A 22,729-nucleotide genomic window follows, 5' to 3' on the forward strand; every position below is an offset into this window, starting at 1 on the left:
TTTTGTGAGCAAGGAAGTTATATAAATGAGTTGGGTTGGGAAGTCAATAGACTTCAAGTTTTAGCACTGCAAGCTTTCTAATCTGCCTCAATTCATTTGGCTTCTACAAGTTTCAATTTCCTGTGTATAAATAGTGATAACAAAGCCAGAAATATTGTATGACTTAAGTGACATGAAAACATTTAGCATGGTCTCAGGCACATAGGAAAAACCCCTCAGGAAACAGGCCCTACATATCCAGAATCCCATTCATAGATCTTGCTAAGAATAATGATGCCCAGCTCCCTATGCTACTGGGCCTTAGAGTGCTTCTCAGATGGTTCTTACCATGGGGAAAAGATTGGGAATTTTAGAAACCTCTGCATTCTATGTAAAAACTACTAGTAGTTGTTATATACAGTAAGAACCTATTCATTATGGTTTTACCAATAAAGAGAAAAACTTAGCCAGGTTCTGGTGACTCACACCTTAATACTCAGGAGGTTGAGATCGTAGGTTTGAAGCCAGCCTGGTCAGGAAAACCTATGAGACTACTACCTCGAATTAATCACAAAAAAAAAAAAGCTAGAAGTAGAGCTGTAGATCAAGTGATAAAGTGCCAACTTGAGCAAAAAAAGCCCAGGGATAGTGCCCAGGCCCTGAGTTCAAGCCCCAGTTCCTACACACAAAAAAGAAGCTGGATGCGTTTCACACTTATAATCCTACCTACCGAGGAGGCTGAGATCTGATGATCATGGTTCAGAGCTAACCCAGGCAGGAAATTCTGTGAGATTCTTATCTCCAAATTAACCAAAAAGCCAAAAGTGGAGCTGTGACTCAAGTGGTAGAGCACTAACAAGCCTTGAGCTTGTTAGACATAGACATAGACATAGACAGCACTTGGGCTCAAGCCCAAGGTCTGGCACCAAAAAAAAAAAAAGGAAAGGGAAAAACTATTTTATGATACTTTTCCTAAATTATGGGAGTATATTCTTTGTTTCTAAAAAATACCGCAGATTACAAAGTGTTCCTTTCTCTCTGTTGTAGGCAGTTTGGAGGAACAGTGGTACTTAGAAATCGTGGATAAAGGCAGTGTTTCCTGTCCTACCTGCCAGGCAGTGGGGAGGAAGACCATAGAGGGTTTAAAGAAACACATGGAAAACTGCAAACAGGTTCAATATTTTGTTACATTACATAACTCACTATTGGGATTTTTTAACCCAAACTTTAGACCAGTGGTATTATATGGGATCTGCAGATTATAGAGGATTTGGGGTAGTGTGTGGTACAGAAAAATAGGTTTTGCATGTGACAGACTTGGGTTCAGATGTTTACTTACAGTTATGTATACAGTTATGGCATTTAGCTTTTTTGGGGGTGGGGTGGGTGGGGTAAGCCTCAGTCTCCTTATCTGTAAGAGAGAAGTAATGCATGCTATTTGCCTATCTCAGTACATTTGCCTATCCAAGTACATGACAATTAAGGCATTCTGTTTGTTGACTATCCTGGCACTGAGCACTATTTTTTCTTTTAGGAAATGTTTACTTGTCATCATTGTGGGAAACAACTTCGTTCGCTGGCAGGGATGAAGTATCACGTCATGGCAAATCATAATAGTTTAGTAAGTTTCTTGGTTTTGAGCATACATAGTGGTCAAGTATCTTTTACATAGGTGAGTGTAGATATTGTATTGTAGATGGCTGGAGCTCTCAGTTATCATAGGAGAATTAGTAAGAACACTTTTCATAATAGCAGTTACATAGAAACCTTTGAGGTAGACTATAGATATTTTTGTGTTTAGTCCTAAAGTAGACTCAGAACTCTTCTTGATGGCTGGCAAAAGCAATTATCGCTTAGCCCGAGACTCAGATTTTTTTTTTTCCTTTGTTTTCACTTCCTTTGCCAGTTCAGGCGATGGAGAATAAAGTCAGGAGAAAGCCCGAACTTGAATTTCATGACATCAGCTTAGCTACCAGTCCAGTTCTTGGTTATCTACAATAACAAATCTACAATTTGTTTTTAATATGTACTGTCCCATTTTTTTAATTGTCTGTAAGTAGCCAGGCCCCTCATGCTTATAATCCTAGCCACTCAGGAGGCTGGGATCTGAAGATTGCAGTTCAAAGGAAGCCCATGAGACTCTTATGTCCAGTTAGTCACCCAAAAAGCTGCAAGTGGAGCTATGGCTTGCGAAGTAGCCTTGAGCAAAAAAGCTCAGGGATAGCATCCAGGCCCTGATTTTAAGCCCTAGGACCAGCTCAAAAAAAATACCTTTTGAAGTAGTTTTAAGGGGTTTCAGTTCAACATGTCAGTTTATGAGTACATTTCATCTTAATCAGTGTCACACATTTCATCATTCTCCCCATTTCTCCCAGTCTCACCCCTCCCTTCCTACTGGTTCCATTTTCACATCTGTAGATTGTGTATCTTTATTTTGGTTTCCAGCCCATTTTGAAGACTGGAGATGAAGCAGATGAACCAAATGAGAGAGAGAGACTCCGAACTGTTTTAAAAAGACTGGGAAAGCTTAGATGCACACGTGAGGTAAGAGCCTGAAGACAGCATATCCTTTCCTTGGAGTCTCAGTGTCTTTTTCTTGTTCTTTTCTATTTCTCCTTTTCTTTCCATATTGACATCCTAGTTCCATGCCATCTTATGGCATAGTGTGGCTTCAGCTTTTCCAGATCTTTCTCATCTCCAAGTTTACTCCCCATGTTTCTCTTTGTTTGCCATCTCAGTGTTTGAAAAGGATCCTCATAACTTTAGTGATGAACTTTGATGTTGCTAGCAATTTGATACTGGGGTGGGGTTGGATCACAGACCAAGGAGGATGCTTTATTACAATAAGTAGATGACCCTGGCTTTAGTTCCTCAAATGTGAACCAATTGACTCTATGGCTCATAGATAAGACAGAGAGGGATAAGGAAGAGTTATTCCAATGGGAAATGGGTAAGGGTTCTGAATATCATAGTCTTTTTTGCAGTTTATAGTGGTGAGTGCTTATGGATCCTTAGAAATTTAGGAGTATATCAAAAGATGTAAGATTCTAATGTAGACCTCTTTCCTGTATTTAGAGTTGCTCCAATACCTTTACCAGCATTATGGGATATCTGTACCATGTTAGAAAATGTGGCAAAGGGGCTGCAGAGCTGGAGAAGTTGGCTTTGAAGTGTCACCATTGTGGAAAACCATATAGATCAAAGGCTGGACTTGCATATCACCTGAGGTCAGAGCACGGGCCTGTGAGTACTGATTTCTCTCTAGACCCTGTGTGGGTATTATGTTATGCTGAGTGCTTATCACCCATATCCTATGTATCATGGCTGCATTATTTGTGTCACATTTTACTTGTTGAATGGTTTGTTCTCTTCTTCATTCTTTCTTTTTACTTTTGCCATCTATATGTATGGATTTGTTATTGTCATCCTTGTTGACCTTGTATATATATGTGTACACACACATATATTATAGATGCAAACTCATTTATATATATATATGACATACATTCACTTTTTTTTTTTTTTAGATACTCAACACTTTATGCTTGTTAGGCAGGTATTCTACCTCCTGAGCCAAGCCTACAGCCCTTTTTGTTTTATTTTTAAAATAAGGTCTCATGCCTAGGTCAACTTGGATTATGATCCTTCTATTTAACTTCCTGCATAGCTGGGATGACAGGTGTGTACATCTTATTAGTCTCATGAACTTTTTGCCTGGGCTTGCTTTGAACTGGGATTCTCCTGTTTTCTGCCTCCTGAGTAGCTGAACTACCATATCATGCCTATTATGATGTCACTGAAACTCAAGCATTCCTCTTTTAAGGATTTTAGGCACATCTGTCCAGCTAGCTTCTTAATTCTCTATTGTTTGCGCTATTATCAGTGCTTGAACTCAGGTTTCATGCTTTTCCTCGGTTTTGTTTTTGTTTTTGTTTGTTCATGGCTGGTTCTCTACCACTTGAGCCACATCTCTCATCTGGCTTTTTTGCTGGTTAATTAGGAGTAGAGTCTCAGAATTTTCTGTCCAGGCTTGCTTCAAACCACAATTGTCAGATCTTAGCCTCTTGAGTAGCTAGGATTACAGATTGTGAGTGCCTTGTGCCCATTTTGGTGTTACTAGGGATTGAACTCAGGGCCGTATAGTTGTTAGGCAGGCAGTCTACCATTCCCCTAATCCTATTTTATGTTGAAGCCCTATTTTATGTTATTTTTGAGGTAGGGCCTTATTTTATGCCTGAGCCCTTCAACTTCTCCTGGGCTGAGGTCCTTCTACTTTTTCTTCCCCTTGTCATTAGGGATGATAGGTACGTACTGGCTAGCTGCCTAACCATTCATTGAGATGGATTCTTTTGAACTTTTATGGGAGGTGGACCTTGAAATGCAGTCCTCCAATTTTTAATTTCTTTTTTTTTTTTTTTTTTTTTTTGTCGGTCGTGGGGCTTGAACTCTGGGCCTGGGCACTGTCCCTCAGCTCTTCAGCTCAAGGCAAGCGCTTTACCACTTGAGCTACAGCGCCACTTCCGCTTTCCTGGTGGTTTATTGGAGATAGGAGTCTCAAGGTCTTTCCTGCCCGGGCTGGCTTTGAACCGCGATCCTCAGATCTCAGCCTCCTGAGTAGCTAGGATTACAGGCGTGAGCCACCAGCGCCCGGCTTCCAATTTTTAATTTCTACCTCTTAAGGCTTAGCCACCATGCCTGGCTCTATCCTGGTTTGTTTTTTTGTTCTTTTTTCTTGACTTTGTTTTTTGTCCTGATTACATTTTCAAACATCCCTGACATAGGCTTGCTCTATTGATTTGTTTGTTTGTTTATTGTGCTCATCTTAGGACTTGAACTCGGGGTCTGGGTGCTGTCTCTGAGGGCTAGAGCTCTACCACTTGAGCTAAAGTTTCATTTCTGGTTTTTTTGGTACTTCATAAGAGTCTCATGGACTTTATTCCCTGGGCTGGCTTCAAATCATGATCTCAGATCTCAACCTCCTGAGTTGAGTAGCTAGGATTACAGATGTGAGCCACCAGTGCCTGGATATTTTTTTGGTTTTGGAGGTGTTTTGTTGTTGTTGTTGTTGTTGTTGTTGTTGTTATTTTAAGACAAGCTCTTACTATGTAGATCAGGCTGGGTTCAAATGCATGATCCTCCTGCCTCAGCCTCATGAGTGCTAGGGTTATAGAAGTGTTCTACTATGTTCTCCATTCAGTTTTCACTTGTTTAGGGGTGACACATAAGAACCAAATTGCTAGGACATAGGATAAATATATGTTGGACTACAGAAGACAATGTTAGTTTTGCAAAGTAACTGCCATTTTGCATTCTCACCAACAAAGTATGAGAATTCCAATGCTTTTCCTTTCTCAACACTTGGTATTTTTTAATTTAACTTTTCATAGATTCTAATATACACGTTAGTAATGTCTTAGTGAGAGTTTACATTCTCTAGTACATAATGGAAATTTCTCTATTGGGTTATTAATCATGTTTTTGAGTGCTAGTTCGCAATTTCAAATGTCTTCAGGGAAATAACTGTTCAGATGCTTTAATCATTTTTGGTAGGCTTTGGAAGATTTTTGCTGTTTTAGTAAGTTGTGTATATATTTTGAGGGTTTCATGTATTCAGATTTAAGTTCTTCAACAGGCATATCAATTTTTCACTGTGTTTTTCAAAGAAAATTTTGGCTAAGTGCAATTTACATTAGTGTGGCAGTAATTGGGGTTTGAACTTAAGGTTCTTCGTGTGTGTATGTATGTGTGTGCCAGTCCTGGGTCTTAAACTCAGGGCCTGCATGCTGTAGCTGAGCTTCTTTTTGCTCAAGGATAGCACTCTACCAGTTGGGCCACAGAACCACTTCAGGCTTTTTTCTGAGTAGTTTATTGGAGATAAGAGTTCATGGACTTTACCATCCTGGCTGGCTTTGAACTGCAATCTTCAGATTTCAGCCTCCTGAGTAGTTGGAATACAAGCATGTTACCAGTGGCCAGCTGGTTTTGTGCCTTTTTTTTTTTTTTTTTTTTTGGTCGGTCTTGGGGCTTGAACTCTGGGCCTGAACGCTGTCCCTCAGCTCTTCAGCTTAAGGCCAGCACTCTACCACTTGAGCCACTTCTGGTTTTCTAAGTGGTTTACTGGAGATAAGAGTCTCACTGACTTTCCTGCTCGGGCTGGTTTTGAACCGTGATCCTCAGATCTCAGCCTCCTGAGTAGCTAGGATTACAGGCATGAGCCACCTGCGCCCAGATGGTATTGTACCTTTTAGAAAGGTGTTCTCCCACTCCAGTTTCCTCTAGGCCTGTTTTGCACTGGGTTGTTTTTTGTTTTTTGTCGGTTGTGGTACCTGAACTCTGGGCCTGGGCGCTGTCCCTCAGCTCTTCAGCTCAAGGCTAGCACTCTACCACTTGAGCCACAGCACCACTTCCGGCTTTTTCTGCTTATGTGATACTAAGGAATTGAACCCAAGTCCTCATGAATGCAAGGCAAGCACTCTACCACTGAGCCACCTTCCCAACCCCTCATTGGTTATTTTTAAGATAGAGTTTGCTTTCTGCCTTGGCATATGTCTAAACCATTGATTCACTTGTTTTTGGCTTAATATCATTGCTAGGATGACAGGCCCATGCCACCATGTCCATCTCCATTAAGATGGAGTTTAGTAAGCTTTGCTTCTTGGGCTGACCTCCAACCATGATCTTCCCAATCTCCACTCCCCAAGTAGCTAGCAGCATGAGCCGCTGGTACCTGGCTTCCAATGTATGATTTTTCTATGCTGCTGCAAATCACCACAAACCTAATAACTTCAAACGAACACGTTTCTTATCTCACAGTTTTGGGTTTTTTTTGTTTTTTTGTTTTTTTGTTTTTTTTGGTCCTGTTGTAGGGCCTGAACTCTGGGCCTGGGCACTGTCCCTCAGCTCTTCAGCTCAAGACTAGCACTCTACCACTTGAGCCACAGCCCCACTTCCGGTTTTTTCTTTTTTGCTTATGTGGTGCTGAGGAATCGAACCCAGGGCCTCATGCATGCAAGGCAAGCGCTCTACCACTGAGCCACCTTCCCAGCCCCGTCACAGTTTTTGAGGTCAGTATGTCTCAGCTGGCTTCTGTGTAGTATCACCAGGCTGGCCTTTAGTGTTGGAGAGGCTATGCCTTTCTTAAGACACTTTCTAGACTCATTCAGATTATTAAAGGATTCAAGTCCATGAGGCTACAGGAGTTCCTTTCACTGGTAGGCTGGGAATTGTTTTCAGTGTCTCAAGACCACATGCCTGGGGCTGGGAAGGTCTGAGTGGTAGAGTGCTTGCCTTGCATGCATGAGGCCCTGGGTTCGATTCCTCAGCACCACATAAGCAGAAAAAGCCAGAAGTGGTTCTGTGGCTCCAATGGTAGAGCGCTAGCCTTGAGCTGAAGACCTGAGGGACAGCGCCCAGGCCCAGAGTTCAGGCCCCACGACCGACCAAAAAAGACCATATGCCTGTCCCAGCTCATAGTTCCCTCCACTTCATTCAGTGACAAGAGTTTGTGTCTCACATGCCATGAATCTTCCCTGCCACATCCATTTTACTTAATGTCAAGCAACTGGGTACTTTAATTACAGCTACAAAATACTTGAGTGGTCCAGGCATAGTAGACAGGCCAATAATTCTAGCATTTCAGAGAGTAAGCAGAAAAATCACAAATTCAAAGCAGTTTGAGACTGTTTCAAAAATCAACCACAAAAAAATGCTTTGGCATCAACACGTAGATTCATGTTGACTGACTGATAGCAGTAGCCTAGCCAGGTTGGTACTTTGGGATCACCAAAAAAAAAAAAAATTCAATGTTGGCCTTCTTGGTGTTTCATAGTTTTATCCTTTACATTTAGGATTATGGTCTATTTTTTTGTTTGCTTGGTTGGTTGTTTTTTTTGTTTGTTTTGGGGTGTTTTTTTTTGGCCAGTCGTGGGGCTTGAACTCAGGGTTTGGGCACTATCCCTATGCTTCTTTTGCTCAAGGCTAACACTCTACCACTTGAGGCACAGCACCATTTCTAGCCTTTTCTATTCTATATAATACTGAGGAATCAAATCCAGGACTTCATGCATGCTACTAAGCCACATTCCCAGCTCTGTTTTAATTTTTATATATAGTGTGATGAATGGTTTGAGGATGCCTTCTTGTTTGTCTGTCTGTGCGGGTACCAAAGTTTAAACTCAGAGCCTTGTGCTTTTCCTCAGCTTTCTTGCTCTTGTTCTTCCTATCACTTAAGCCACATCTCTAGTCTGGCATTTTGCTGGTTAATTGGAGATGGAATCTCTCAGACTTTTCTGCATGGGCTGGCTTTGAACTTTGATTCTCTAGATCTCAGCTTCCTGAGTAGCTAAGGTTACAGGCATGAACCACTGTGCCTAGCTAGGTTCAATTCTTTTTATGTAATGTGTCGGAATTTTTGGCCACTTACACATAGCACAGCAGAAAATATTTATTTATTTATTTATTTTATTGTCAGTCGTGGGGCCTGAACTCTGGGTCTGGGCTCTGTCCTTGAGCTCTTCAGCTCAAAGCAAGCACTCTACCACTTGAACCATAGTACTACTTCCAGCCTCTTCTGCTTATGTGGTGCTGAGGAATTGAACCCAGGGCCTCATGCATGCAAGGCAAGCACTCTACCACTGAGCTACCTTCCCAGACCCAGAAAAGAATTTTTATTCCTCTGAGAAAATTTTTACCAGTAAAGTAAGATTAGTCTTGAAGCTCGATGTTAGTTCCTAATAGCTAATAAATAGTTCCTGTAATATTTAGCTGTCACAAGAAGGATGTACTTTAATGATTAGTTGTGATGGAAGTCACTTATCAGGCCCATGTTTTGCTGTGTTTCATTCTCGCAGATTACCTTCTTTCCAGAGACAGCACAGCCAGAGTGCTTAAAGGAGGTAAGCCTGGAGTCAAAGAGTGGAGGCCGAGTTCAGAGGCGGTCTGCCAAGATAGCTGTATATCACCTGCAGGAGCTGGCCTCTGAAGAACTTAGCAAGGAATGGCCTAAGAGAAAGGTGCTTCAGGACCTAGTACCTGATGATCGGAAGGTAAGGTAGAAACTTCATTTTTTTTTTTTTTTTTGCGGGTGGGGGGGGGGGTGTCCGGTTGTGGGCCTGAACTCTGGGCCTGGGCGCTGTCCCTCAGCTCTTCAGCTCAAGGCTAGCGCTCTACCACTTGAGCCACAGCACCACTTCCGGCTTTTTTCTTTTTGCTTATGTGGTGCTGAGGAATTGAACCCAGGGCTTCATGCATGCAAGGCAAGTGCTCTACCACTGAGCCACCTTCCCAGCCCAAGGTAGAAACTTCTATCAGTTGTTGAATCTTTTTTTTGTTTGTTTTTTGGTGGTGGTGGGGCTTGAACTCGGCCTGGGAACTGTCCCTGAGCTCTTCAGCTCCAGGTAAGTGTTCTATCACTTGAGCCACAGTGCCACTTCCCAGTTGTTGAATTTTTATATCTGATATTTTTCCTATATGGAGAAAAGTAAATGTGATATTTTGCATCTTTGTCCTTGGACGTGGAGTACATATTCACATTCCTGTAATTTATAGCATGACTGTGTCAGAAGTTCCTTAAGGAGTCTTCTTAATTGTGCATTACTTCCTGAGGGAACCCAAATTCTCAAGTTACTAATCTTTGTCCAGTGTTACCATTTTGTTCAGAATTAGTAGTTTTTATTGAGTTTATATATGTGTTTCAAATTATTTTTCACCACAGTTACTAGGGTTTGAACTCAGGGCCTCTTACTCATTGGGCTTTGTTGCTCATATGCCACTTTACCACTTGAGCCACACTTTTATCCCTGTTTTTTTTCTACTTGAGGCACACTTTCTATCCCTGGTAATTGGACATGGGATGTTTCAGACTTTTCTACCTGAGCTACCTTTAAATCACAATCCTCTAATCTCAGCCTCCTGAGTAGCTAGAATTACAGGTGTATGCCTCCTAGCTCCATATGTCTTTATAAAGATCATCTTTATTCTTTTTGTTATAGCTGCAAACTACATGATTTATATAAATAATGGTTTGTTCTGTTAATACTTCGTATGAACACTGCCTTGTATCAGTGGACTTTACAAGCTGTGAAGAACATTAAATGCTTCCAAATGGGGCTAGCTCTGTGGGCTAGCCCTTTAGGCTCCCTTCCTTTCCCCTGCTACTTCTGTGGGCTTTAGTTTGCATTTCTGCCTCAGAACCAACTCCTTGGCGACACTTCCATTGTTGAAGCAGGACGGCTGTGACCACCCATGGTGGGCAATTCAGAATGGGTCCACAGATGCTGTTTCCTCTCTGGCAACTCCAGTTGCAGTTGTCCATGTAGCTTGTGTCAAAGTATCTGAAACACGTTGCTAGGAATGCCTCCATTTTTACATCAATAAGCAAATATTACATGATCCAGTCCTTGATTTCTCTCACTTCTTTGTGTTAAAATGAATACTGATTTTGTTTAAAAAAATTTTAAATATAAACAAAATTTTAAATATAAATATATAAGAGTCTATAAATAGACTCTTGTGGTGTCCAAAGTTTAATCGCCTGTACCACCACCAAAATGGAAGAAAGGATAGAAAGAAAAAAAGAAACAGGGAAAAATCATTAATCATTCACAATCCTACCATTCAAAGAATAAATTATTACTCAGCTACATCTTGGACTTATAGTCACCTTTTAAGTATCTAAATACACATACATTGATCGTTGAATGTGTATTGTTATCTTTTTCTTTCCTTTCCTTTCCCCTTTCCTTTCCCTTTCCTTATGCACCTCCATGAATGACTTCACTGTAAAGTTTTTTTTTGAATTATTGTTATTATTAAGTAGTTGTACAGGGGCTGGGAAGGTGGCTCAGTGGTAGAGCGCTTGCCTTGCATGCTCAAGGCCCTAGGTTCGATTCCTCAGCCCCACATAAGCAAAAAGAAAAAAGCCGGAAGTGGCGCTGTGGCTCAAGTGGTAGAGTGCTAGCCTTGAGCTGAAGAGCTGAGGGACAGCGCTCAGGCCCAGAGTTCAGGCCCCACAACCGGACCCAAAAAAAAAAAAAGTAGTTGTACAAAGAGGTCACAGTTCCATACATGTCAGGTTATGAGTAAAATGCTTCTTGGTCAATGTCACCTCTTCTTTCTTCTTTCTTCTTTCTTCTTCCTTTAGTCCTTACCCTCAAATTTACATAGTTCACTTTTTACATAATATACATTGGTATAATTACCACATTTGCTTACCCTCCATTCCTTTGTCCCCCGCCCTTGCCCATCCTCTCAAGCAGGTTTCCACTTCCTGGTAATCATTTTGATAAACAGTACTTCAGTTGATAGACAAGTTATACCTTTGGTATTTTGTGTGTAAATGCATTGGGCCCTGTATATGTTATCATGAATAGTTGTGTTTTAGATCAAGCTTCCACACATGAAGGAAAACATGTACCATTTGTCTTTTAGTCTGGCTTAAGTTCATCCATTTGCCTATAAATGACATATTATTCACTCCCAGGCACTGGTGATTCATGCCTATAATCCTAGCTACTCAAGAGACTGAGATCTAACGATCTTGATTCAAAGCCAGCTGGGGCAGGAAAGTCTATAAGACTCTTACCTACATTAAATTACAAAAAAAAAAAAAAAAAAAAAAAATCTGGAAGTGGAGATGGGGCTCAAGTGGTAGAGCATTAAGCACAAAAGCTCACCCCAGGACCAGCAAAAAAAAAATATTTTTAAACAGTTGATTTGTCATACTCTAGTTTTCTTTCCTTCTTTTTAGCATAGAAGTATTATATATAAGATTCCTGGCCTCTATTACTTGTTTTTTGTATGTGAATCTATACTTATGGACTCCTGAAGTACATAACCTGAAGAGGTATGTCTGGTACTTCTACAACATTTGGGTTCAGAATTGCATTCCTGCAATCAAATTTTTCCTGCCTTGTAGTTAAAATATACTCGCCCTGGGCTACCTACCTTCAGCCAAGAAGTATTGCTCAAATGGAAGACAGATATCAAAAAGTATCACCGGATCCAGTGTCCTAACCAGGTGAGGTTCTTACTCTTCTATTATCTTAGTGGTTCTCAAGCATCTGCTCTTTTATTTATTCCTTCATGACAAAGTTCTTGAACCATAATGGCTTTAACCAGTAATTATTTTATTTGTCACAATTCAGTGTGTAGATCTATAGTTTTGTCAGCAAGATGGCATTCCTGCCATCTGTGACATCTGTTGGAACACTCATGGGAGTGCACTGAGCGGGGCCTCAGGCAGGACTGAATGCCCACACCTGTTTAGTTGAACTCAGCTGAGAGCTGAGTGCCCCATATGGCCTGTCTCTGCCTATACTACCAGCAAGGAGCATGGTGCCTGACTTCTCAAGACAGTTATAGAAACATGTGGACAGAGCTGCAGGCCTTCCTTCTGAATTTGTACAGCATCATTTCCAGGGCATTCTAGTATTCAAGACATCATAGACTTAGAAAGGATGAATGGAACCAACTACTTGATGGCAAAAGAGAATTTATGGCCATCTTCAAAGTTGCTTCCACAGGTGTATAGCACCACTTGTTGGAGGAATGAATGTAAAACAAGTACAGTGATCCCTCACCTATCACAGGGTTCTCTGGAACATAACTCCTGCAATAGGTAAGGGATCACTATGTGCTTTGTTTGCTTGTTTTTTTTAAAAAAAACAACTCTACAGTTAAGCTGCAAAAAGTGAACATGATATGTAGAGAGATGACTGTTGACTCACTTGTCCTACTACATAAAACTGATTTTTTAAAATTTCTAATGTATTTCTGTTAAATGACAGAAAAAGTACCCTGAAACAAAACAGCTTAAAGTTTAAATTTACCAGAACACCTTGTTCATGTTCACTCTCTTTTCTTTTTCTGTTTTGTGAGTGTGTCTGTCTGTGTCTGTCTGTCTGTCTGTCCATCTGTCGTGGGGCTTGAACTCTGGGCCTGGGTGCTGTCCCTGAGCTCTTTAGCTCAAGACTAGCGCTCTACCTCTTGAGCCACAGCACTACTTCCTGTTTTCTGGTGGTTAATTAGAGATAAGAGTCACACGGACTTTCCTACCTGGGCTGGCTTTGACCCATGATCCTCAGATCTCAGCCTCCTGAGTAGCTAGGATTACAAGTGTGAACTGCCGGTACCTCGGCTACATGTGGCTTTTAGTATTTGATTTTGGCACTATTTATTGGTTGTTCGCTCTGCAAACGTGAATTGACAAGAGAAAGGATGCTGCTTGTCACTGTATTCACCTCATTGCTTCTCTTTTTCAGGGTTGTGAAGCTGTCTACTGTAGTGTATCTGGCCTTAAAGCTCACCTGGGTTCTTGTACATTGGTTTGTAACTTTTTAAAATTTAGTATCTTAATATGTCTTCCCAAGTAGAAAGAAAAGGAAGAGAACTCGGTTTAAGATGATCAGCAAGTTCACTGCGGTCTTTAGAGGCTGTTTTAGTCCTGTGTCAAAGGTTTTTGGTCTCATATTGGGTGGGATACTAGGTACGTCCAAGATATAATAAAAGCTAACATTGCTTTAAATCAAGCTAATTAAAGGAAATTGGAGACAAACATGAGCTTTGAGTCCCAACCAGAGATTTAGCTTCTTCGGTCTGAGCCTCTCCCACACTGGGCCTTTACTGTTTTATCTTGCTTTAAACTTCCTGAGAAGAAGTTACATGCTTTTTCCTGGACTGGTGAAGATCCTTAAACACAGTCTGCACTGTATTGGCTTCAGGGGATGGGAGATGGGACAGGGTGTCAGGCTAACAGCCACTCACCTCACTGAATCTTTTCCATGTGGACCCAGGTGTCGTACAACCCACGAGCCATGAGAAATGCTGCCACTTTCCAATCCCATTCAGAAGTATCTCCTCACACAAAATGAGCACCATGGAAACCTGAAGCGTCAGGAGGGGAGAGAAGTCTCAGTTCAAGGCAACAAGGGAATTGTAGGCATCTCAACCAGATCTGTGCAGGAATGCTTAGGAGTTTGTCATCTTGATTCTAGTTTCTGAGTCCTTGAACTAGGTATTATGGATGGTATTCTTCTAATTTTGAATTTCTGAGGCACTTTTTTTTTTTTTTTTTTGCCATAGTGCATAACATTTGAAAGAATTGCACTGTGGTCCCTCTGGTAATTTGGGGAATTGGTCATTTGGGGGAAGGCACCAAGACAACCTGAAAGTAAGGTGAAAGGAACCTAGGAAAGTAGAAGAATGTGGCATGGTACATAATGAAAGTAGGAGGATGTCAGGTTGTACTGAAGGTGGGTGGGCAGTGGTGCTGGTGACATTGTCTAAGCTGCTTTGGATTCCTTTTCTTCTTATTTTTGCTTAAGTAGCACCTCCTCTTTTCATCCCTACCAGTCCCTGCACATGACCCAGGTTTGTGTCCCTGAATTAACCCAGTAATTCTCTTTTCTTTCTGTCCTGGAAATAGGGAAACTTTGTCGCTGGAAAGTACAAGTGTCTTCTATGTCAGAAAGAATTTGTGTCAGAGAGTGGTGTCAAATATCACATCAACTCTGTCCACGCTGAGGTAAGGTCTCTGCTTTTCTGTACTGCTTTTGTAATTTTATGGACCTGACACATTAACTGCAGAGAGATGCATTTTGTCTCTTTCATTAAGAAAACTAACTATAGTACTTACAGACATGGAACTAAATGTTTTCTAAAATTATGTTAATTGTATTTTTCTCTTAAAATACTTGAAATTACTGTGACTGAAGATCCTCAAGCTCTTTTAATTTTTTTTTAAGTTGTTTTTTATTGTTTTGTCGGTTATGGGACTTGAACTCTGGGCCTGGGCACTGTCCCTCAGCTCTTTAGCTCAAGGCTAGTGCTCTACCACTTGAGCCACAGGACCACTTCCGGTTTTCTGGTGGTTAATTAGAGATAAGAGTCACATGGACTTCCTGTCTGGGCTGGCTTTGAACCACAATCCTCAGATCCCATTCTCCTGAGTATCTAGGATTACAGGCATGAGCCACTGGCACCTGGCTTCTTTTCATTCTTAACAGTGATTAAATGTGGCTTGCAGAGTCCAAGTTGGACTTAAATGTTTGACCTTGTTGCATAGTAATCTCTGCTGTGCATTCTTGTTCTAATGTCTCTAACAGGCATTTCTAATGCTATGTAAATTACTGCATAAAGGAATTATGCAGTAGTTATTTTAAATCAAATTCTATAGCAGTTCAGGTATAAGTATTTCTTTTAACATGTATCTTTAAATAAAAGATTTTTTACCATATATCCATAGATATCATTTAAATTTCCCATGATTGGGGCTGGGAAGATAGCTTAGTGGTAGAGTGCTTGCCTCGCATGCATGAGGCCCTGGGTTCAATTCCTCAGTACCACATAAACAGAAAAGCCGGAAATGGCGCTGTGGCTCAAGTGGTAGAATGTGCTAGCCTTGAGCTGAAGAGCTGAGGGATAGAGCACAAGCCCAGAGTTAAAGCCCTACAACCAACAAAATAAATAAATAAAATAAAAATTTCCAGCTGGGTGCTGGTGGCTCACGCCTGTGATCCTAGCTATTCAGGAGGCTGAGATCTAAGGATCTCGGTTCAAAGCCAGCCCGAACAGGAAACTCCGTGAGACTCTTATCTCCAATAAACCACTAGTAACCAGAAGTGGTGCTGTGGCTGAAGCGGTAGAGTGCTCTCCTTGAGCTGAAGAACACAGGGAAAGTGCCCAGGCCCAGAGTTCAAGCCCCACGGCCGACCAAAAAAAAAAAAAAAAAATCCCATGATTGTTTACACTTTTTTTTCCCAGAATTGCTTTACTCAATTAAGGATCTAAAAATGTCCATATACTATAATTCTGCATTTTAATCTGGACCGTAGCTGTCAATTAGAAATGCAATGGTAGCTATTGTATGTAATATTTTTTCTAAGTATCATGAGTTAGGTTTAGTGAACATGCCTTTAATCCTAGTATTTGGGAGTTTAGCAGGGACATTTCACATTTTTTAATACTGAACTTACAATTTAGTGAGCATTTTTTACTGACAGTGTATCTCAAATTGGATGAACCACATTTAGAGCTCATAGGTGCCTGTTGCCAGTGTCTTGTTTCCTTGTTCCATGAACATTAAGAAGCTTTTGGGGGGGTTGAAGGCATGGCTCAGGTGGTAGAGTGCTAGCTAATGAACAATAGCATTGATACTGAGTTCAAATTCTGGTCTTAGACCAAATAAGAGCAGTTTTCTTTTTGTATATTGGGGGTTGAATTGAACTAATTAGTTAACTAGGCAGGTGCTTTACTGTGGAAGCCACATTTCCACCCTTTTTGCTCTTTTTTTTTTTTTTTTTAGAAGAGTTTTATTTTTTGCCTAGGCCAGCCTAGACTGTTATCCTCCTGTTCATTCTTCCTGTGTTGCTGGGATGACAGATGCATACTGCCATGCTTAGCTATTAGTTGAGATGGAGTTTTGCTCTTTTTGGTCTAGGCTGGCCTCAAATTGCTATCTTTTTTTTAATCTCTGCTTCTCAAGTAGCTGGGATTATAGGAGTAAGATAGCACACCTAGCCTTCTTAAGTCAAGTTAGGTCTGAAAGATTGATCAAATTGCAAAGTAGATTCAAGTGAGGTTTATTGAGATTCAGTAAGAGATATAGGTTAGTAAACAGACTTTGTAGCTCACTAATACCTAGAGTCATACATTACAAAGAACTTGGTTCTAAGATGTTGTCATATTAGATTTTTCCAATTGTATACAGAATTCTAAGATACAGGCCCATACATATTCCTGCCTTCCCCTGTTCTGCCTTAATCATGCTTTTTCTTCATTCTTTGTACATCCCACTTTATCTTTTTCTCCGTGTTTATGAATGATTGGTATTTCTGTTTTGCCTGTCTAGGATTGGTTTGTTGTAAACCCAACAACAACCAAAAGCTTTGAAAAGCTGATGAAGATAAAGCAGCGGCAGCAAGAAGAAGAAAAGCGGAGGCAGCAGCACAGGAGCAGAAGATCTTTAAGAAGACGGCAGCAGCCCAGCATAGAGCCTCCAGAGACCCCGCCGAGTCTTAGAGGAGGGAAGGATCAGAGGAGTAGTGATGAGGAACTGGGCATGTCGACCTCCTGTAAGGAATCAGAGCAGGAACCAGTGCCAGCCCCGTCCCAGAAAGTAAAGGCCCCAAAGACCACTCATAAACGAGGAAGGAAATAGGCGGGCAGTGAAGGCACACCTGATCTAGGAGAGAGGATGCACTGCTTTGATCGCAGGACTGTGTGTGGACGCCTGAGTCACAGGGCTGAGTGAACGTGCTGTTGGTGTAAGGCTGTGACTTCCTCGGCTCCTTCCTGTGTAAATTTCACAGTCTTCTCCTCACGTTCACTTTCATCCCTTCCCTTCCTTTTCCTAGGTTTTCCTAGTATTCTTCCTTTGAGTCCTCTTGATTTTCTCTTCTTTGCCCAAAGAGCCCCGCCTTGAGGCCACCTATAAATCCTTGTTCCCTTCTTGAAGACTAAGAAATGAATTTGCTTCTTCCATTCTGGATGTGAATGTCTTGGAATCTCCTTTGATCTAGTGTCACTCCATCATCTAGATTTTAGAACAATTCCAAACTAATTTTTTTTAGTAACAGGTTTATCATTTTGTATTTGTAACAAACTTAAAACCTAGAATTGTTACTTTCATAATTGCATGGCCCTGAATCTTTGGAAAGTAAATTTATGGAGGCTCTTTGTCCACAATATGGTTTTCATATAGGAAGAAAGAAAAGGAATTAGGATGAAAAAGCTAGAAACTCCCTACATTGACTATACTAGGAGATATATTTGACTGGACCAAGTGGCAGTGAATAACTAGACCCACAGGTGTGAAAAACAGCCTTAGGAGTAATGTGTCCCAGACATTAATGAGTAGGGAAAAAAAAGGCTGAAGGAGCAATAAATACTGCCCCAACTTTCCTGGGCCCTGAAGCCTCACCTGTTGCTAGAACCAGTGCCCTCCTAAAGCTGGCATTGCTCCATTGGTTTTAAGAATTGACAGATGTCACATCATCTCCTATGTGTTACCACAGTACCCTAGTGCTCTTAAAAATGCCACTAAGATCGGAAACAAAGGTGCATTCCTTGTCCCGTGGACCTTACCTCACTTGTTAGTCCACACTCTGCTGAGTCCTCCTCTGTGCCGTGAGCCCACCTCTGTCTCTTTCAGTGTTCTGAGAATATTGTCCTACTATACTGTTTTATATATGGACTTCTATTTATATTGTGAGATTCTGACACCAGTGTAGTTCTTTCTCTAAAGGTGAGAGGAAAAACATTTTCTGTACCTCATGCCTACCTGTTAATGTTTAATGGCCTCTTTCCCTTTGAGGGTACTTTTCTCTGGAACATTTGTTAGAGCAGCATTGTTGTCGTGTTTTTGGATTCTCTTACCCCTTTTGTGTAGATATTGTTCTTCTATATTCTTGCCTATTGTGTGGCATATGGCACAAGGTTAAAAAAATTTCACCTTGATATGGACAAATACTACCTTCTAAAATTCTGAAAGGCTGTTGCCACCCTTGAAATCTGTTCTCTGTGCTTCTCTAAATAGCTTTATCATGTGTGCTTTTGTGAAGATCACTTTCAAAAAAGGTGCATTGAAACCTGAATTGGATATCGCCAGACTGAGTTATGAAGGAAGTGGCATATCCACACTATGTTTTCATTCCTGGTTGCACCCTTAAAGCCCGTGCAAAAGACGAGGGCTATTGGGGAGGAGAAATGAAGACACTTTGTTAATTTCTGGTGACAGTACCTGGAATTTAGTTATTTTTTTTTATTTAATTTAATTGGTGAAATTGCCTCTGAGAATGTTTGGCAATGACAAACAATAAAAGACTCACTTAAAATGATGTTTTCAGTTCTCTCTTTTTTTGCAGTACTAGTTTGGAATATAGTATTTTCACTCTTACTGGGATAGACATTCTACCACTGGAGCTGCACTCCAAGCCCTTTTTTGCTTTAGTTGCTTTTTTAGATACTGTCTTGTGTTGTTGCTCAGGTCCATCTTTGTACCTGGCAGTCCTGAATTGCTGGCTGGCCACCATGCCAGACCTCCAGTTATTCTTTGTGATCTGCTTCTCAATTATTCGTTGTCACTGTATGAGAATAAGAAGACGGCTAAACATAAGAATAGATTTAAAAATAAATGGCAACTGCAGTTGTCTCCTTATACCTGCTCGTTAAAATGAGTAATTTGAGACTAAAGGGAATTAGAAGAGGAAACCTGCTCGTCTCCTGCAGGCTTCTCTGCTGCCAGCAAGAACAATAGCTTTGGCCTCATTGGATGGCTGCTATAACCTCTTGAGTGTGTGTGCAACTATGCAAGGTAAAATGAATCTCAAGGAAACTACTTCTTCAGGTGGCACTGTGGAAGCAGGGGCCTGGGAGGCACTTTCTTGTGAAGGAAAATTCTAAGTACCCACCTTTTACATGCCATAGAGCTTCTGGTGGGTAGGGGCTGGTGATGATGTCCTGAGGTTTTGGTTTCTTGAGAAACCATGTCTTTCTTTGCCCCAACTTTATACACACTTTTCTAGCTAAGCTGCAAGTTTTTCAAGTCTTTCTGATCTGCTTTGGGTTCAATCCCTCAGCATCACATAAGCAGAAAAAGCCCAAAGTGGTGCTATGGCTCAAGTGGAAGAGCACTAGTCTTGAGCTGAGGGACAGGCCCAGAGTTCAAGCCCCATGACCAACAACAAGTATATATATATAATGTATGTATGTATGTATGTATGTATGTATATATTATTGTTATTACGTTGCACAGAGGTGTTACCATTTCATAAAGCAGGTAATGAGTACATTTTGGGGGAGACAGTGTCACCTCTTCCTTCACTTTCCTCTAATTTTTTTTTCAATTTACTCAGAGTTTAAGGGTCCTTCTACACTTTATTCACAGACTTGCTTGATTTCCCAGAGGTATATAGCGATATGTATGTATATGCTTTTGTGCATTGTTCTGAGGAGAGGATTCCAATTTTCATCAAACTTTTTTTTTTTTTTTTTTTTTTTGTCGGTCGTGGGGCTTGAACTCTGGGCCTGGGCGCTGTCCCTCAGCTCTTCAGCTCAAGGCGAGTGCTCTACCACTTGAGCTACAGCGCCACTTCTGGTTTTCTGGTGGTTTATTGGAGATAGGAGTCTCACGGTCTCTCCTGCCCGGGCTGGCTTTGAACTGCGATCCTCAGATCTCAGCCTCCTGAGTAGCTAGGATTACAGGCTTGAGCCACCAGCGCCCGGTTCATCAAACTTTTAAAGGAAATTGAGACCATCATAATAGTAAGAAAGTGCTAGGTACCAGTGGCTCACACCTGTAATCCTAACTACTTAGGAGGCTGAGATCTAGGGACCAGTACCAGTCCCTGAGCTCAAGTCCCAGGACTGACAAAAAATTAAGAATAAGTATGATCCAGTGTCAGGATTTCTGGTGAGGTTCAGACTGACTTTTAGGCCATTACTATGTACTAGTTCTTTCTCTCCTCACTTGTTAATCTCTTAAGTGTCTTGTACTCCAAACATACTAAGAAAAGTCAGAGTTTGTTTTAAGAAGCAAAAATTATTCTGGGAAGAGTTGGGGGCTGGATACCCAGGTTCTCACTCGAATGATAGGTTTAATAGCTAATAAGAGTGGGCGTACCTATAGACTTGTAGATATTATTAGACAGATAAATCCTAAATCCTATCTGCACTGCTGTTGTCACCAGGAGACAACTGGCAAGAGGTTTTTTTTCTTCTTGATTTGACTTCCTTTTTTAAGCGCATGTAGCCACTGATACTGAATTTGTAGGACTATTCATCTTACTTCAGGCTATCTCTACCATTACTTGAGAGCTTCTAGCCTAACATTTTTATGGGTTGCTTGGTAATCATCTATTGGAGGGAAGGTGCTTAGAGAATATCTTTTGCATTTCTATTTTTTTTTCTCCTAGTCATACTTCTTTTTCCATTGCACTTCAATAATCTTAGCTTAAAATTTGCAATACAAGCCGGGTGCTAGTGGCTTATGACTGTAATCCTAACTACTCAGGAGGCTGAGATCAGAGGATCACAGTTCAAAGCCAGCTAGGCAAGAAAAGCCATGAGACTCTTACCTCCAATAAACCACCAGAAAACCAGAAGTGGCACTGTGGCTCAAGTGGTAGAGTGCTAGCCTTGAGCATGAAGAGCTGAGGGACAGTGTCCAGGCCCAGAGTTCAAGCCCCATGACTGAAAAAATAAAAATAAAAAATTGTAGTACAGAGGTGGAAGCTCACTAAGATATCAAGAGAGATTTTTTTTCCATAGAAAAAGTCAAAATAATTTGTAAAGTCTGTAGGTTTCATGCATTGAAAGTGGGCAGTTTTAAATTATATTGTTTCTCATGCATTAAATTCCAGTCAGTTCTTTTTATCCCACTAGCCTTTTAAATATTCATGATACGGTGAAGTATCATTAGACAGTATCCTATTCTACCTATACATGGAAGAGCTAATTTCTTTCTGGCTAGCCGCAGTGTATATTTTATGGTTCTGATAGAGTGGTTTTATGTATCTTTATTAAACATAGAAGCAAAAGAATTGAATGTTTTCAGATAATTGTATTCAGAAGATGTAAGAAGAATGTAGGTGACATATTACAGATGATCAGAAGTACTATTTTAGATTGTGATTTCAACTTATTAAAAAGATCATACACAGCCAGGCACTGGTGGCTCATGCCTGTAATCCTAACTACTCAGGAGGCTGAGATCTGAGGATCATGGTTCAAAGCCAGCCCAGGTAGGAAAGCCCGTGGGACTCTTACTTCCAATAAACCACTCAGAAAACCAGAAGTGGTGCTGTGCTCAGGTGGTAGAGCGCTCTCCTTGAGCAGAAGAGCTGAGGGACAGTGCCCAGGCCCAGAGTTCAAGTCCCACAACCAACAACAACAACAAAAAAGATCATACAAATGCTGGGTGCTGGTGGCTCACACCTGTAATCCTAGCTACTCAAGAGATTTGAGATCTGAGAATCACGGTTCAAAGACCCAAGCAGGAAAGTCTGTTAGACTCTTTATCTCCAATTAACCAACAAAATCAGAAGTGGAGCTGTGGCTCAAAGAAGTAGAGCATTAGCCTTGAGCACAAAAAGCTCAGGGACAGTGCCCAGACCCTGAGTTCAAGCCCCACAGCCAACAAAAAACAAAAACAACATCAAATATGTGACCAAAGTGATTTCATTGCAAAGGTGCAAGGTTGATTCAACATACATAAATCAATAATGTAATACTGTAATACCAAGAACAGAAATTGCATGGTTATCTCGATAAGAGTTTGATGAAAGTCAATACTCCTACAGGGCACCAGTGACTCACACTTGTCATCGTAGCTACTCAAGAGACTGAAATCTGAGGATTGCGATTCAAAGCTAATCTGGGCAGGAAAATCTGTGAGACTCTTTCCTCCAATTAACTATCAGGAAATTGGAAGCGGCTCAAAAGTGATAGAGTGCTAGCCTTGAGCAAAAGAGCTTAGGAACCGTGCACAGGCCCTGATAAGCCCCATGACCAACAACAACAATACACAGAAAAGTCAGTACTCCTAGATATTCAGGAGGCTGAGATCTGAGGATTGAGGTTCAAGGCCAGTCTGGGCAGGAAATCTCAAGTGGCTCCAGTTAACTACCAAAAAAAGTCGGAAATGCCTATGTGCTGGTGGCTCATGCCTATAATTCTAGCTACTCAGAAGGCTGAGATCTGAGCATTGCAGTTCAAAGCCAGCCTGGGCAGAAAAGTCCCCAAGACACTTTTATCT

The 22,729-nt window shown here is 41.1% G+C and overlaps 1 protein-coding gene across 6 annotated transcripts in view; it reads left to right on the forward strand.

Annotated features, from left to right (window-relative positions):
• Znf512 (zinc finger protein 512) overlaps positions 1-18,813 on the forward strand; it is a 40,259-nt gene extending 21,446 nt beyond the window's left edge. For 4 of the 6 annotated variants that reach the window (XM_070025271.1, XM_070025273.1, XM_070025274.1 and 1 more), the window contains 9 exons: positions 1,027-1,151; positions 1,514-1,600; positions 2,425-2,523; positions 3,055-3,222; positions 8,829-9,023; positions 11,894-11,995; positions 13,239-13,301; positions 14,402-14,500; positions 16,826-18,813. In XM_070025271.1, coding sequence (XP_069881372.1) covers positions 1,027-1,151; positions 1,514-1,600; positions 2,425-2,523; positions 3,055-3,222; positions 8,829-9,023; positions 11,894-11,995; positions 13,239-13,301; positions 14,402-14,500; positions 16,826-17,134 — 1,247 coding nt within the window. In that variant the 3' untranslated portion in view covers positions 17,135-18,813. The other 2 variants (XR_011372495.1, XM_070025276.1) reach the window with 2 other exon arrangements.
• Positions 18,814-22,729: the final 3,916 nt, after the last annotated feature.

Source organism: Dipodomys merriami, unplaced genomic scaffold, assembly GCF_024711535.1.
Source record: "Dipodomys merriami isolate MVZ:Mamm:240054 unplaced genomic scaffold, mDipMer1.0.p SCAF_17, whole genome shotgun sequence".
NCBI classification, from domain to species: domain Eukaryota; kingdom Metazoa; phylum Chordata; class Mammalia; order Rodentia; family Heteromyidae; genus Dipodomys; species Dipodomys merriami.